Source organism: Sinohyriopsis cumingii, chromosome 7 (assembly GCF_028554795.1).
Source record: "Sinohyriopsis cumingii isolate HCF-2022 chromosome 7, ASM2855479v2, whole genome shotgun sequence".
NCBI classification, from domain to species: Eukaryota; Metazoa; Mollusca; class Bivalvia; order Unionida; family Unionidae; genus Sinohyriopsis; species Sinohyriopsis cumingii.
In genome coordinates this window covers 26,385,046-26,403,149 of record NC_142967.1, presented here as the reverse complement: position 1 = coordinate 26,403,149, position 18,104 = coordinate 26,385,046, and the positions used below count along the sequence as shown (strand labels likewise).

The 18,104-nt window shown below is 34.5% G+C and overlaps 1 protein-coding gene across 3 annotated transcripts in view; it reads left to right on the top strand.

The window, feature by feature from the left end:
- Positions 1-1,400: 1,400 nt before the first annotated feature.
- The window catches only part of LOC149794928 (uncharacterized), a 137,691-nt gene continuing 120,987 nt past the window's right edge, over positions 1,401-18,104 (top strand). For all 3 annotated transcript variants that reach the window (XR_016422214.1, XR_016422213.1, XM_089964568.1), the window contains exons 1-3: positions 1,401-1,821; positions 7,645-7,837; positions 9,575-9,724. Coding sequence is in view for 1 of the 3 variants with exons in the window: in XM_089964568.1 (XP_089820694.1) it covers positions 1,537-1,821; positions 7,645-7,837; positions 9,575-9,724 (628 nt within the window). In the remaining 2 variants the exon portion in view is untranslated. The remainder of the gene's footprint in view (positions 1,822-7,644; positions 7,838-9,574; positions 9,725-18,104) is intronic.

The following is an 18,104-nucleotide window of genomic DNA, read 5'->3' as shown; positions in this document are numbered from 1 at the left end:
ATACGTTCCCTAAGCCCAAGGACAGACTCTAAATGTATTCTTCTGAACTAGTTAATCCCATTTTTTGTTTGGAGAGAAACGTTTGTTAATTATTTTTGGTCAATTATAGGTAACCAGATCAACTACTAAATTAAACAGCACACGTGGTGATGAAGTGTCTAGTTCAGGCTACTTCCTTAAAACGTATTGCTTTTTTTTCTTCTTCTTCTAATTCTTTAAAAGGTTTACTTTTTTTTAATCTGTAATCCTCAAAGTTTCTGTCTTCTAGAAATTTTGTACCAGTACCACATTTTAAGTAGAAGTCGCAGCATCGAAATTCCTTTTTTGTTAATGGTACTTGATAATTGTATGATAATATGGACACTTTCAAAACAATCGATTCTCTCTAGTATTCAGGTTACTGGTTGCATCGACTATGTCGTGAAGAATGCAATTGTTCATTGCGTTTCCCTGAATCTGCACGAGCTTTTTTAAAATGCGTTCTCTTGGCTGAGAAGGCAAACTCGGAATGCTCTCTTCTATATTATCCCTAGGGATAATAAGGTAAAGACAGCACGGAGACCGCCTGGCATGTTCCAAGGAAAGATGAGTTTTTTTAATCCATTGGCAGAAGAGCTGGATCGGTTTGCAGATATTACATTTGCAGGCTTTATCATTTAACAACAAAATTAGTGATGTAAATGAATTAAAATTTGATTGTCCTCTAAAGTGAATAGGTAGCACATTCCATGAAAGGGGGCTGCATGTATAAAATATATTTTGCCATTTTTACAGATTTTAATTCTTGGGTCATCTAAAATATTTGACTATCTAAAATTTTATCAATTTTGTTTCAAACATATAAAATTATCCAGACATTTGGGATCGCACTTATTCAGAGTATTAAAAGTCTTTATACGACATAAAGTTTAATTTTTGTATCATTTACGTCAATATTTCTGTGCTAAAAGTAATAAAGGCATGGAGAATACGCTGTATCCAGCGATTTATATTCCATATTTAATAAGGCAATGCAAGAATAATCTGCTGACTTGGTCCTAATGGGTTCCGGGCCGTATTTTCAACCAGTGTATTGGAAATTCCAGTTTTTCATGAAGGACAGTTTACAAAAATAAATAATGAGGTGAGGTCCTGAATATATGTAGGACAATTTATAAAAATAAATAATGAAGTGAAGTCCTAAATATGAATATATATATATATATATATATATATATATATATATATATATATATATATATATATATATATATATATATATATATCTTCAAACCCCCCACAATATAACAGTGTCACCCTAGTCTCCGGTCTCAACTCCGTGGCCGCAGTCCCGACAAATAGCCACAATTCACGGATTTTGTCACATGATCACAATCGCCATAGTGATTGGATTGTGTAAATCAAACATGGCGATCCACTATCAAGTTCTACGTTGTTTCAAAACAGAATAAACTTTTTAGTGACATATGCGTCTGAAAAGAAAGAATAAAATGATAGAGAAATATGTAGAAAGTTGATATATATCATTCACCAATCATGACGAATCCAGCAGAAAATGGAGGCGATGCCTTGGATATAACCGAATCTGAAAATGGAGATTCGACATCAAGTGAACTTGAACGCTTGAATGAAAATATATCACCAGCTCCGTCCAGAGGAGATACCCCTACGGAAAGAGGAATAGCTCGTACAAAGAGACAAGAAGATAAAATCCTAAGAACTATCGAGCAAACAAAAGCTTTGGGGGCGAATACACTTGATTTATCGAATCACGGGCTGTTAATCGTTCCTTCTGAACTTTTGGAACTGACCAATCTGGAGGTTAATTTTCAATTTATTGTTGTATACATGCATTCGTAACTACACAGGCATCACGTATGCTGGTTAAAGCACTCTCTCGTGTGCGAGCATCAATTGTATTAACTCAGCATTGTAATGCAACCGACGTTTAATTAACTAATCAAGCCCAACAATGTAATACGCCAACCCAAATACTCCTAATAGGCTGGGGGTGGGATGTCGATGTCTTCCTGCCCAAATATGTTATTCTTCTCCATAGATCTAGTTTGATCTCTATGCCAGGGTCACTAGACTGATAAATATGCCAGAGTTATTGGACACCAGAGTTTTGTCAAGAATATCTGGCAAAGTAATGTAATGTCTTGGTAAATGGTCACATGAGGTCTGTGTCTCAGATTATTCCAAGAAGATATAAAAGTTTGCTTCAGCAAAACAAGTGTTACTTGAAACAACAAAATATGGTCAGTAACCCAAAATACACTGAAATGGAACTATTTTTTATCATTATACTTCTAAAGATGATTATGCTATGAATTTGTTTGAATAATATTAAAAAAGCAATATAAAAAATTTGAGGTGATTTTTATGCAGATTATTTGCATTTAGTGTTTATAGCACAATTCATGAAATGTAGTCACTCATTTGTTCTCTCTGAATTTAGATTGCATATTTACTTTTAATGTTATAGATTTTGAAGAGTTTTAAAAAAATACCACCATGTTGGCCAATTCTGCTTGATGGGTCATTCTGTGCAACGATACATCATTTCTGTAAACATTGGATCACATGTTATTTTGAGTAAAAAATCGATTTTCTATCAAAAGTGATATTCATAAACTGTTGACAAATATCCCACATTTTGACTTAAAAAGCATATGAAAATGTGATTTCTGAATGTCAGAATGAAGACCCACTTCATTGATTGATTGATAGATTGGATTTACGTCACGTGCGCCCAGAAGGGCATGTGTGACGGGACCCACTTCATGACCTTCTTGAACCTGTAACCTATAAAATCTTATTTGCTCTGTATCTTTAAGAATCATACAAATAAATACATTATTTAAAAGATGGAAATGCATATTTTATAAGAATTCTGCATTTTAATCCAAGTTTACAATTTTGCAAGAAGTTGTCCCACATGTACAAAATCATCTGCTACCCAGTGTGTCAACTTGCCACTAGAACGGGATTCTCAAGAAATTCCTTGGCTTTTAGTCTGTTTCTCAATTCTTTAGTAATTTTTCCCCATAAACAAGACATTGTAAACACATTACACCCTATTCATTGTTGTTTCTCTTTCACATAATAGTTTATTTTTTTATAAAATGTTCAACTTTGCTAATTTTTTTACAAGATCAGTTTAGCTGGTTTAATATCTCTTGCCATTTATTGGCATTGTTACATTGAATTTTGTAAGACTAGCTATAAACCTGACCTAATTACTTGACTGAACTGCTGACAGAAAGAGTCCAAAGTAATGTATTTCATTTCTATAACCCAATGGATAAATATTACATCTTTTCAAAGCTGGGTGCAAAATAGGCCCACATATTGCGAGTCATGAAAACACTGGGGTGGTATCCTTTGTGTCCAAAATTAATATTATTTTGAACAGAATATTCTGGTGACAATTGCCTCATTCCAAATGTTAAGCAATGCAGCATTTTATTTTTGTCAATTGGTCGTATTTGGTATGCGTTTTGCTCCAGTATTGGTGACAGAAACCTTATGTGCGCAGAAATGCCTGACAGCATTGTAATTCTTAGTAGACCGTTTCCTTGGGACTTTCTTGTAAATATTGTTCTTTTTAAAGTGAGCTGAGCACATGTGGGTCAAGGCTACTTCCCATTTAAAAAAAATAATCAATGGTAGACTCTAATTTTAACAACAATTACTCGCAGTGTCTTGTATCAAGAAAATTACCCATATCTAATTTGCCTTCTGCTGGATGTCTGTATTTAGCCTTTCCATATTTGTTCTCATTTTATGTGTCAGTATCATCTTTATTTTCTTTAAAACACGTTAGCATGTACACTGAAAATATGTTAATAAACAGTTTGGCTTCTCACAATCATAATCTTACTCCTGAATATACTGTCTTATATTTTAATTTCTCACCATTATGTCCAGTCAAGTACAACTGAGTGTCAGCATTACATGAATTGTACTAGAAATTAGCAAAAAGTAAAATATTTGTATCAAAGTCACTTAAATCAAAGTTTGTTTTACTGATTATTATTATTATTATTATTAATTAATTAATTAATTAAAACAATTAAAAATCATAAGTGTGTACACTGATATATACACTTGAAAAGATGTCAATAATTGTTTAATTTAGTTTTTAACAAATTTCAGTCTTTCTATTAACTAATAAAATATGTTTACTTAACAATTGACACTTAGTGCTCAGAAATTTTTTTCAATTAACTATTCTTTTGTTATGTGACTGACTAAGACTTGGATAAATATGTATTTAAAATATCTTTAAAACATGAGCAGATATTTTTCATGTAGCATGGTTGGATATTTCCCTCTAAAATAGTTTCATATTATCTGATAGGGTACTTTTCTAAGACTAAAATTACCCCTGAAAGAAAACTTTGGGCAAATATAATGGTTTATCATACCCACCAATTCACCTCTGATCTCATTGCTCTTCTAAAAACTTCAAACTCTTGATGTCATGCCAAGAGATGTTCTCTTTATTCAGTAGATTCCGTGCTAAGTACATTTTAATATACATTAAGGAGTAATTAGTCATGCTTGCAGATCTTAGTACAACAACCCTTCTCAAATGCAAGTTGTTTGATTAATTAACCTTTGTTTGCGAATGAGAATTCTGGATAACATGGCCATAATATTAGCTGGAAGGTTTGTGGAAAACATTCTGGATACTGGTATAACTTCTTTTATTTTGGGCTAGTCTTTCTGACTTTTGATTAGTCAGAAAGTTTGTCATCACTTATTTGTGGCAAATATTTTGGCAGTGTCGGCCAGAATGCATTGAACTGTAAACAACTGCAATAATATTATGATTCATACATAGCCATCGAGTGTTGTTTGTACTGAGGGCTGATATTTGCAGTATGTTTACTTCAAATGACATGTAGCTGAGAAAGGTGAGTTTTAAGAGCACTCTTGAATAAGATCACAGTGCCCTAGTGTCAAAGATATACGGGCAGTTTGTTCTACATAGATGGGTCCTGTTAAGCAATGGAATATATGTACCTATGACTTTGTTTCAACAGTGGGAACAATAAGAATATGAGTGTTGAAAGAGGAGCATAAATTTCAGGATGGGGTGTACACTTGGGTATATTGGACTGAGCCTTTCACCGAAATGCAGCATAGTAAGCAGATTTAAATTTGTATTTTTATTATTCTGGATCATTTGGGTTACCATTGGAGGATGCGGGGGGAGATGTGCTCAGTTCACTCTCTAAGGATGATCCTAGAAGCAGTGTTTTGAAGTTTCTTTAGTTGATACTGAGATGAACTTGATAGAAGTGAATTACAATTGTCCAGTCTTGAAGGTACTATGGAACACACAAGTGTTTTAGTGGCATCATCTGAAAGAAAATTGCAAATGGTGCTTTTGTGTCTAAGCTCCAGATATGCAGCCTGGCATATGTTCATGACATGTTGGTGTAATGAGAGATTACTATCAAGAGTGACACCTAAGTTTTGTACTGACTTTAGATTTAATGTTGGCATTGCTGATACTTACTGTTTGAGGTAAAGGATATGAATGAGAGACTTCTGCATGGTGACCAGGATGGCATCAGTTTTATCATCATTCATCTGCAGCTTGTTACATGTTTTCCATGACTTCACATCAAAACTTTACCTCTTTGTGCCTTGGATGGTATACTCAGCTTCAGCTGGATAGCTAGATTTGTATGTTTAAGTGTCAATGGCGTACAGATGGTGAGACACTGAATGTCAATCCGTTAGCAGCTTAGTGTAGAGAATGAAGTGAATGAGGCTGAGAACAGAGCCTTCTGGAACACCAACAGAGATCAACTGGGCTGGAATGTTTTCCTGTTATGGACACAATTTGTATCTTGTTAACTAAGTAGGATTTGAACCATAGTATGCCTGCATTGTGAATACCAAATACATGCTGGAGACTGTGAAATAATTAATCATGGTCTTTCTGTCAAATGCTTCAGACAAGTTGGAGAGAGTGAGGACTGTAATCTTTCAACTATCCAAATCAGAAAGAGGGTCATTAGCTATTCTCAGAAGGGCAATTTATTTACGAGGGTGAGGGCAATATGCAGACTGTATACTGAAGGTCGACCAGAGAGAAGGTTGTTGGAAGTGGTTTACTTTTTATTCCTTGACATTAGCTTGTTCATAATCTCACATAGCTCTTTGCAGCTGGAACTTTCAGTGATTTTAGTGCTCTAATAGGCTGATTTTGCTGCATGAACTTATATAATGTTTGTGACATTCTTTTTAGCAGCTTCGTAGATCTTCATATGAATAGTGAAGCTCATGGAAAAACAAATCTTTTCAGCCTATGGCATTCTCTTTTAGCATGCACATTTGGTTAAACATTACTATACAATACAGAACACTTTTGAATTGATACTCTGCATTTGGTTGCTGGGGCATGTTTGTCAAGCAAAAAACGCAAATGCTCATCAAGTTGTACTTCTGTAGGATGTAGCAGAATTGCAGTGTTTGGATGTCATGCATTTGTTGGGTTGTATTTATCATAGGGAGTGTTCTCTTAGTAGCAAACAGAGATGGAGGATTAGGAACTGATATACTGAGATGGCATATAACACAGAGGTGATCTGATACAAGTTCATGGGAAACCAATGAAGACTGTGGAATATCATCACCATTTTCCTGAAGAATCCAGTCGAAATTGTGTCAGTGTTTATGGATGTGTTGGCTTCAAGCTGACTAAGGTTGAAAATGTGAATAAAATTTAGGAGTTTTGATATGTGTGGATATCCAGGACAGTCAAAGTGAAAGTTGAAATCTTAAGAAATACCACCTATCAAATTTCCATACTCCAGGAGGTTAGGAAACTGCTCCAAAAAGAGAGATTCAGTCAGCTTGTATTTTCTTTACTAGGAGGAGGATGGCATAGGCAAACAAAAAATGGACTGACCTTTGTTCCATTTTGAGTAAGGTTGGGACCAGTTCAAACGAGGTGTTCAAAATTGAAAGTTGTTGTATATTTAATATAGTGAATTATGGAGATCTTTCCAATAATAGTAATTCCACGTATGTGGGAGTGGTTTGGGAACAACTTGAGGGAGTTAGATCCACACACTTTGATTCATTGCCTGATCTTTTTAGCCATGTTTCGGACTGTTGATAAAGTTAACTGTTTCTTTGCATCATTCCATTGGTCCTGCTTATCGCATGTTAAATATTGCTGTGCACATTAGTTAATCAGACTTCAAGGTTGACAGTGTAAGATGAATTTGAATTAAGTTTTCCAAATTAATGGTTGAGTTTTCAAAATAATGTGTAGGAAAAAGAGAAATAGAGATGAATGGAATTTTTCTTCCTACTCTATACTGAAATAATGTTTCTTTTTCACTACCAGTTATATTCAAGTAAAGATTAATGTAGTCCCATCCAATTCATGATGAAATCACTACTGTAGATGAATACAGTCAACAAAAAAATCTTGAAAAATGGCACAAAATCCAGAGTAGGTGCCTCAAGCCTGTTAAGCAATGGTGGCCATTTTGAATATCCATCCATCTATTCATCCATCCATCCATCTTTGTGTATGGACTCATTCTTACAGATAGAAACTTAGATAGAAGAAAATAAATAATTTTATATTTTTGACTTCCTCTTTTTCAGCACCTGTATCTTGAGGGGAATCAGCTGACTAGTATACCAGATGATTTCTTTGATCGTTTACCAAACCTGAAATGGCTGGACCTACGGAATAACTACCTGATCAGGCTTCCAAGCGTCTTCACAGGAAGACATCAGAACCTGAGAAATCTTCTTCTAGAAGGAAATAATCTCAGAACACTGCCACTGGAATTAGGTTGGTTGTAAATACCATTTGGCTATACCAGTTTGTATTTACCTACCATTTGTATGGAGAGGTAATTATTGCTACCTATGTTTGTCCATCCCCATCCTGTCCAATCGGCAGTGAATTTTGTTTCCACTCAGTAAGCTTTGGAGGATTGAAACTAAATTTAGAACAAGTCCAGGAAGTGGGATACAGCATAAAATGGATGGAATATTGCACACTGTGTCACAATGAAGCACTTAGTGTTGGAAAAATGTTTGTTCTACTTTTGCACTGGTACTGATTAGACTAAATACCCACTTTTCCTGACCAAATTTAATGCCTGGCCAACATTGTAAAAGTCCATAGCAATTGATAATTAGCATCAGAAGTTTTGTGAAAATGACTAAGGTGCAGATTGCACAACAATCAGGACTGAACAGACTTGGTTTGAACGACTTTAAATTTTATTGAATTTTATAAACCAATTCGTATTTTATCTTGGATTATTATTGCTTGATTCTGATACTCTGTATGAACCGACATTGTGTATGCATGTGTTCAAGTTTGTATGTACATTAAAATGATGCAGAGAGAGAATTAAATTGGCAGTCAGAATTGAACTAAAAGGAGAGGGTACAGATGAGAGTATACAATTAGATTAATCAGGTTAGGAATATTATTAAATTGATACAAGAAAATCTGATTAGATTTTCTTCAAAATGAAAGGTAAATATCAAGACAGTTACTACATCCTTTTACTTTGATAATTGTATAATTATGACTGGTTTGACACTCAGCTATTATGACCTTCTTGTGAGATATCTGGAACAAATATGTAGAGAGTAACCCCACTTCTGAATTCATCTAAAAAGCCCACTTTTTTGGCCAGAGTGGCTTTTAATGCATTTCATTTTATTGTGTGTTTTATTGTCACTTTTAACAGAGATTTGGCTATGTGATATTTAGGAAATGGGAGCTTAATAACTTTTTCAAGGACACTCAGAGGTGGCTGACCCTGGCTAGCTTGGGTGAGAATTGAACCTGCAGTCCTTTGGTTAGGAGTCCAGTGCTGTAGCAGCTGAGCTGCTTCTGCTTCTTGATGCAAGTTTTACCATAAGTGAAGAATAAAGTCTGGCTCTTTTAATCTTCATAAACCATTTTGCATAGTAGTGTTTCTACTAGCTGCTTTTGCATGAACCTTACAGCCATGTCCTAAAATAATTTTGGAATAGCATTTTTTTTGATTGCCCATCAGTGAGGAACAAGATGTAGCACTCATTCTGGAGGAACTGGAATCATCATCAACAGCTTAATGAAGTTTTGTATAAAGTTTTTCATTTGAATGTATTTGCTAAACCAAGCGATGGATTCTCATCATGCCTGGCATGGGTCATTATGAAACTCAGACAGTTCATTCTTTGATCTACTCACTAGCCCATTTAACCTTGGGTCATGGTCACGGTACTAGGAAATATATGTTATTTGTTTAAAGTTAATTCATTTTATGTTCATTCTTGGAATGAATTATCTCAAACCTGGACTATTTATTCATCAGCATATTTGTTCAACCTTTTGGAATTGGGGTCAAGGTCACATGCTTTAAAGCAGTGCTTCAATTATTAGCTAAGTATACAGGCTGTAGATTTTCTGTCTTTTAATCTACTAAATCTATCCCTGATTCTTTTCTTTTAATCTGCTATATCTATCCCTGGTTATTGTCTTTTAATCTACAGTATCTATCCATGATTCTTGTTTTCATTTTAGGGATGATAAAGACATTAAATGGACTTAACATCACCAATAATCCATTGGAATTCCCTCCTTCCACTGTTATAGAGAAAGGGACAGCAGAGATTTTGAAGTTCCTGAGAGAAATGATGGCAGCTAAAAATTCTGGGAGGTTACTCAATGGAAGTAAGTCTTGTAAATCTCAGCAGATAGCAGTTTAATTATATTTAGCTATTTTCAACCAAATTGTCATGATTATCTTAAATTGAAATTTAGGGAATTTTTAGCTCGCATTTTAGGTCATGTAGTTACAACCACATCTCCAAAGTTTATGTAACACTCAGCATCAAATAAAATATTTACAAATGCCTTATGGTAAATGACTATACAGTGATTGCCTCAAACATCAAAGACAAATGCTTTTATGGTCAATGGCCATACAGCGGTTGCCTCAAACATCAAAGACAAATGCTATTATGGCCAGTGGTTATACAGTGATTGTCTCAAACATCAAAGACAAATGCTTTATTGGTCAATGGCTATACAGTGATTGTCGCAGACATCAAAGACAAATGCTTTTTTGGTCAATGACTATATAGTAATTGTCTCAAACATCAAAGAGAAATGCTTTTTTGGGCAATGGCCATACAGTGATTGCCTCAGACATCAAAGACAAATGCTTTTATGGTCAATGGCCATACAGAGATTGCTTCAAACATCAAAGACAAATGCTTTTGAGATCAATTGCCATACAGCAATTGCCTCAAACATTAAAGACAAACGCTTTTTTGGGCAATGGCCATACAGTGATTGTCTCAAACATCAAAGACAAATGCTTTTATGGTCAGTGGCCATACAGTGATTGCCTCAAACATTAAAGACAAATGCTTTTATGGTCAATGGCCATACAGCGATTGCCTCAAACATCAAAGACAAATGCTTTTATGGTCAATGGCCATACAGCAATTGCCTCAAACATCAAAGACAAACGCTTTTTTGGGCAATGACCATACAGTGATTGCTTCAAACATCAAAGACAAATGCTTTTATGGTCAATGGCCATACAGTGAATGTCTCAAACATCAAAGATAAATGCTTTTTGGTCAATGGCCATAAAGTGATTGCCTCAAAATCAAAGACAAATGCTTTTATGGTCAATGGCCATACAGCGATTGCCTCAAACATCAAAGACAAATGCTTTTATGGTCAATGGCCATACAGTGAATGCCTCAAACATCAAAGACAAATTCTTTTATGGTCAATGGCCATACAGCATTTGCCTCAAACATCAAAGACAAATGCTTTTATGGTCAATGGCCATACAGCAATTGCCTCAAACACCAAAGACAAATGCTTTTATGGTCAATGGCCATACAGTGATTGCCTCAAACATCAAAGACAAATGCTTTTATTGTCAAAGGCTATACAGTGATTGTCTCAAACATCAAAGACAAATGCTTTTATGGTCAATGGCCATACAGTGATTCATTGCCTCAAACAGCAAAGACAAATGCTTTTATGGTCAATGGCCATACAGTGATTGTCTCAAACATCAAAGACAATTGGTTTTATGGTCAATGGCCATACAGTGATTGTCTCAAACATCAAAGACAAATGCTTTTATGGTCAATGGCCATACAGTGATTGCCTCAAACATCAAAGACAAATGCTTTTATTGTCAAAGGCTATACAGTGATTGTCTCAAACATCAAAGACAAATGCTTTTATGGTCAATGGCCATACAGTGAATGTCTCAAACATCAAAGACAAATGCTTTTATTGTCAAAGGCTATACAGTGATTGTCTCAAACATCAAAGACAAATGCTTTTATGGTCAATGGCCATACAGTGATTCATTGCCTCAAACAGCAAAGACAAATGCTTTTATGGTCAATGGCCATACAGTGATTGTCTCAAACATCAAAGACAAATGCTTTTATGGTCAATGGCCATACAGTAAATGTCTCAAATATCAAAGATAAATGCTTTTTGGTCAATGGCCATAAAGTGATTGCCTCAAAATCAAAGACAAATGCTTTTATGGTCAATGGCCATACAGCAATTGCCTCAAACATCAAAGACAAATGCTTTTATTGTCAATGACCATACAGTGATTGCCTCAAACATCAGAATCTGAATGTAATGCTTGATATTCAGAAAGTCAGTGTAGGAGTTAATCACTATAATACATGTAGGGTAAGGTAATATAATTTGTATTCTTAATGTGCTTATTACCAATATTTAATACTGAAAATACTCATTTATAAGTCAAATTCTACTGCAAACAACATATTCCCAGATCTGCTGTTGCATAATGCCACCGCTGATCAGGATCTATGTTGTTTGTGCGACAAAAAAACTGCTTAGATCCAGATCTGTTGGTGCATTTTGTGATGGTAGATTTTAGTCCGCGCAGCATGCAGTTGGGTCTGATGAATAATGAGTATGTGGCAAATGATAGCTTTAGTAATTGTCATTAGTTCTTATAAATATCAGAATATCAGTTATCCCAAATATATTTATCCATTGATGAGTACTTCCCAATACATAAAATTTGAAAATATTTGCAAAACTTATCTTTGATAATAGCCCACCCCATCTTTTTTTCACAAATTCATTAGGCTGACCCTTGGTTTTATTGATACTCAGATTAGGCCTGTGCTAAAAGTAATGCTATGAAGGGAAGAGGAAAACATGGCGCTGCTTGAGAGCAACTGACAAAATTTTAACAAAAAAACAAATCAAGGTTCAGTTATTTGAGACTGTATAATTATATTTTCTAACTGTTTTGCGCCTTTTTGTTACTAGTGAACCACTTATACTACCATATGTGTTTTGGGCTGTGTACCATGAACAATTTTGAACCACAGAATTTCTGAACGTACTGTGATTTATACCACAGTATATTGCAATTATATTAGGGACCAGCAATTTAATGTTCTGGGATGGAGGCCTGATTCTTTTTTTTTTTAAATTCATTATATCAATAGTTGAAAAAATATCTTGTACTAATTTATAACAAAATAATAGCATATTACACTCATTACATTATTTGAAGAAAATAATTCTCGTGAGATGAAATAAAGTAAAATATTCCTGCTTGAAAGAAAATTGCATCCCCTATCCCCCTGAAAATTATGTATGAATTTGCTCTATTTATGTTAATAGTTGTATAGGGCTGTAATCTAAAAACTGTATCAAAAGTGGGATGATTAATCTTAACATCATCGCTGTCACCCTGCATTGTGCTGACATTCGAGAACTTGTTGATAAGATAGGAAGTCTTGACACCGAAGCATGCAGTTTACTAGCCACACTATTGGTATAATAGACTGGGAAACTTGGAGTGGAATGCCGTTACCCTGGCAATATATCTGTTAGAGAAAGCAAATAAATGTCCAGTAAAAATGCAACTCACGTACTCAACAAACAAGATAATATTTTAGTGGACATAAGAAATTGCATAATATTCAGATAGGAAACAAGTACTCTCCTGAAAATCCTAGGATGATTGACAGTATTGCAATGAAATCCTTGTACTTCACACATATACTGGCAAATAACTAAAAAAAAACTTTCCAAGAGCTGGTTGGCCCAAATATTTTCTCAACATCCCATTTGGCCACTACATTTCCATACATTTATTACGTCACACATGTGAATAAAGAATCATAATTATATTTGTAATGTTTAAAATAAATGTATGAAATATACAACTGATTTTTAAAAAAGGAATAATTTTTTAATTATTTTGTCATAAAAAATTAAAACATTCTGTTAGTATAATTAAATTTGTGACAAAATTACTCAGGAATTTCCGTGCATTCTTTACTAATGGAAACTACTGATGTATAATACGATGTAAAGGTACTGTGGTACATACCAGTGAAAAAAAATTACCACACTAAGCTGATATACTAGTAAAACTGTGCACTTTTACTATGTTGATTCTATGCCATGAATTGACTCATTCCTATTGGTTACTAGTGTATCACTTACATTACCCAGTGTTTGGTTCTATACTGTGAGAATTTTATAGCTATAGAAGAAGTACTTTTCATACTAAAAGCAATTGAAAATGACCACTGACCTGAAGTAAATATATTAAACTTTTTAACCAAGTAATTATCATTACCTTAGCTCTACAAGTTCTTGGCTGTGTTGTGATGGAGGGCCATTCTGAATTGTATGAATGATAGAATTTAATAGAACTAAATCTCTAAAGCAGTTTAGAGTTAACCAACCTTATCAACACTTTTTTGAAAATTGTAAAGTGTGAAGAAAATTAAATTTGTGCAGGTACATTTACATATACATCTTATATATGGAAAATTGCAGGATGCTAGTCATACACTTTGTCTGTTACAGAGGATTTTGTCCCTCGTCACTGTATATTTTTGTAGTTGCTTACATTTCCTGTAATAGCTGTAATAATGATCCAAGTTTTTCCCAGGAGGTAGTTTTTTGCAAGGAGGTGGTGTCAAGAAAACTGTCAGCTTTCATACAGAGCTTAAGGATCATTACACCTTACCTCATCTCAGAAACACCACCTCAAAGATGTCTGTGTCAGGTATAAATGGAGTGATTTATGATTAGGCCAGTGTGCTCAGAAAGAAATGGTTGTGGTACATTTGCATAGGCCATTGAAAACATATCTATGCAAAACACTTACCCATAGCTGAAAAATATTAGTGGCATCAAAATTATCAATACTTTGGATTTTTAATGACATCTTGTGAGCAACTATTTATGACAGTACTAATATATATTAAGTTTGCGTAAAGCTAAATGCCTTATGTTGTAAGTTACTAAATTTATTTTATATGGACATAATCAGATAAGTGTAAACATGAATGCCACAATTATATTTAAATGCAATGATGTAAACTGGTATCTTACGTTGTGGTTTTTACCCACATGATTCCATGTGTGTTCAGAGAGCTTAAGGATTCTACAGACCCTGAAATGGGAAATTTTACCAGCAAAATGAAAATGAATGCAAAATGAATGTAAGTGAAATGCAGAATGAACATAAGCAAAATGATGAATGCATTTTGAAGAAAACAGTACAAATTTAAAATATTGAGCAATGAATGATAAAGAAATTGGAACAAAATGTAGATGCATTTCATGATTGAATTCTTCACATGGACAAACAACTTTTCATCCTTTACAAGCCATGATGTTGTTCTTATTGAGGCAGAAAAGACTTCAGCTGAGGAGATGAAATCACTATTGGTTGTTGTATCTGTATAAATAATCATTTTTTAAATAAAATTAAATAAGAAATTAAATTTTCTGACAAATAGTCAATGACTGTATTTTTACATTTATTGCATTTACGGGTAGACTTTAATTTATAATAAACTCAAAATTGTCTTTTGCATTTTATGCATTTTTTATTACAGTAAAGCAAGCTTTTAATAAAAGCAGATGGTGAAAGCTCTAGTTTTCTTCCATTAACATTGAAAGCAGATCCATTTTAATTCAGATGGGCAACAGTGAAAGGAAACAATGGTTGAAGTACATGATGCAAAACCTGAATGAATTACAGAGACCATAAAAAAATTATGAAGAGATAATAGATGGAATGCAAAAAACATAAATGTAATGCAAATAGAATGCCATTGAAATGCAGAATGCACATTTGCTCAAATTACTAATTTCAGGGTCTGTACCTAGATGTAATTAGGCTAGATTTGCACAGTTGATGGCTACGGGTAATGGACTGTGTACGTATTCTGTACTAAGTGCTCCAGGAACATTTAATTAATGTGGATTTTTCCCATTGTTGTGAAATCTGATCCTATTGTCCTACATTCAAGTGCCTCATATTAACTGTAATTCTGCATTATATCCCTGTATATTTCTTGCTCCTTTCACTCTAGTTATTGCAGTGACTGTAATTTTGGTGTGTTGGATCAGTTTTAAAAATAAACTAGAAATTGTACAATATGATTCTTGATGAAGATACACTATCATTATAACATGAATGCCAGTCATGCATTTCAAGGTCTATAACAAGGTGAGGGCCAGGGCATGTATATCTAGCTTACATATAACAAGGCCAGGGCATGCATGTCATGTCCACATAAAACAGGGCCAGGGCCTGCATGTCAAGCCCAGATACAAGGCCAGTGCCAGGGCCTGCATGTCAAGCCCACATATAACAGGGCCAGGAATTGCATGTCAAGCCCACATACAACAAGGCCAGAGCCAGGGACTGCATGTCAAGCCCACATATAAACAGGCCAGAGCATGCATGTCAAGCCCGCACATAACAAGGCCAAGGCCAGGGACTGCATGGCAAGCCCATGATCAAATTATTGCTGTAAAAGATCTGACCGTGACACCAATTTTGAAATGTTGAGCAAGCATACTGCAGAATGAATTGTCTTAACTTCGTAGTGATTCATCCCAGTTTTGAGGAAAATCCTTTAAAGGTGTTTAAGAAATATGAGCATAAAAGGAAACCTTAACCAAAACTTTATTGCAAACTGTCTTTGACTGTAACCTTGACCCCAAAGTCAAATGGCTGAGCAGTGGTGTTACATAATGAATTGTCTTAGCTTTGTAATAATTCATTATAAGTATAAACAAAATCAGTCAAGGTGTTTAAGAAATACAAGCAAAATGAAAAACTTTAACCAGTATTCTGTGACTGTGACCTTGACCCCATGGTCATAAGAGCAAGTGAACTTGTTGTAAAATGAATAGTTTTAGCTTCATAATGATTCATGCCATGTTTGATGAAAATCTATCAGTAGTTTAGGAAATGTATGAAAATGAAAAACTTAAATCAAAATCTTGAAGCCGATACTGGCAGAAAAGGATTGCTATGTCTTGCTTGCCACTAACATGGGCACAAAAAAACCCAACCCCTCTTTGTTTGCTAAAAAGTCAAATTATCTTCAACCTGTCCTGACTTAAGAAATATCAGTTTGGAGTACTTTTACCTAATATTATCTTGAAGTTTCAGGTAAAAAGTTTTATCTTTGCATTTTTTAAACATTACCTCTAATTGGCATTATATAGCCAGTATTGTGCTAATGTGCCACTAAAACCTACAACTGCATACTTGCTTTAGCATTATCAATATAAAGGCAATCAAATAAATTATCATCCTTGTGTGACAAATATTTGAAAGGTTCTCATGCTTGGAAAAAAAATTTTTTTGATAAATTTTTTTAAATTAAAATTTATGATTTCTTTTCATTGCTTTTTAAAAAAAGAACTGGGTGCTTTTCATATATATATATTTATATATATATATATATATATATATATATATATATATATATATATATATATATATATATTCTTCAAACTTTTTGTTCTCAAGTTTCACTTTGGTGTATGGTTAAAGATTTCTTGTTCTTTTTTCTGTCAGATCACGCGAAGCTTATAATGCATCCAGCATGTTGTAGTCATGAAAATATGTATCTATTGGATTAATAAAACAGTCGTTTCTGAAATTTTGCCATGAAAACTTTTATCTTAACTCAACAGTGATAATAAATCAGGGCAGACTCTAAGTGCAGATTAAAACAGGTAAATCTGCCATTGCAATTGGCTAGTTTTCGACTGCCCCTGTACCCCTATTGGGGGAACACCCCCAAACCTGTCTGTTACTTAAAATCTTTACCTACTGCTTCCAATTTTATGAGAAGCTCTGATAAAGGATGAAAATTGAAATGAACATTTGTACCTTTAGACATGTTATGTTATTGATCATCTATGCATTGCAGATACTCATTATGTGTAACTTTGCCCTAGGCACCAGATGCAATATATTTCAGGCTGCAGCCAGCATTCCACTTTTGACAGGTCATCAATTAGATAAATTTATTACTGGTTTCAGCTTTCATACACTGTCAGCAGGTCATCAACTCCATGAATATATTACTGACCACAGCTGGCATACACCACAAACAGGTCTTCAGTTGGATAAATACATGACTGGCTACAGCTTGTGTACACTGGGCAGTTCATCAACTGGATAGATTGTGTAATTTTACCCCATACACAAGATGCAGTATATTACTGGCTGCTTATGGCATACAGTATAAGCAGGTCATCAGATTGATAAATATATTACCGAATACAGCTGGCATACACTGTAGCAAGGTCATCAACTGGATAAATATAATATTGGATACAGCTGGCATACAAGTGTAGCAAGGGCATCAACTGGATAAATATATTATTGGATACAGCTGGCATACACTGTAGCAAGGTCATCAACTGGATAAATATAATATTGGATACAGCTGGCATACACTGTAGCAAGGTCATCAACTGGATAAATATAATATTGGATACAGCTGGCATACACTGTAGCAAGGTCATCAACTGGATAAATATATTACTGGCTACAGCTGGCATAACACTGTAGCAAGGTCAGCAACTGGATAAGTATATTACAGGCTACAGCTGTTATGCACTGTAGCAAGGTCAGCAACTTGATAAATATATTACTGGCTACAGCTGGCATACACTGTAGCAAGGTCAGCAACTTGATAAATATATTACTGGCTACAGCTGGCATACACTGTAGCAAGGTCAG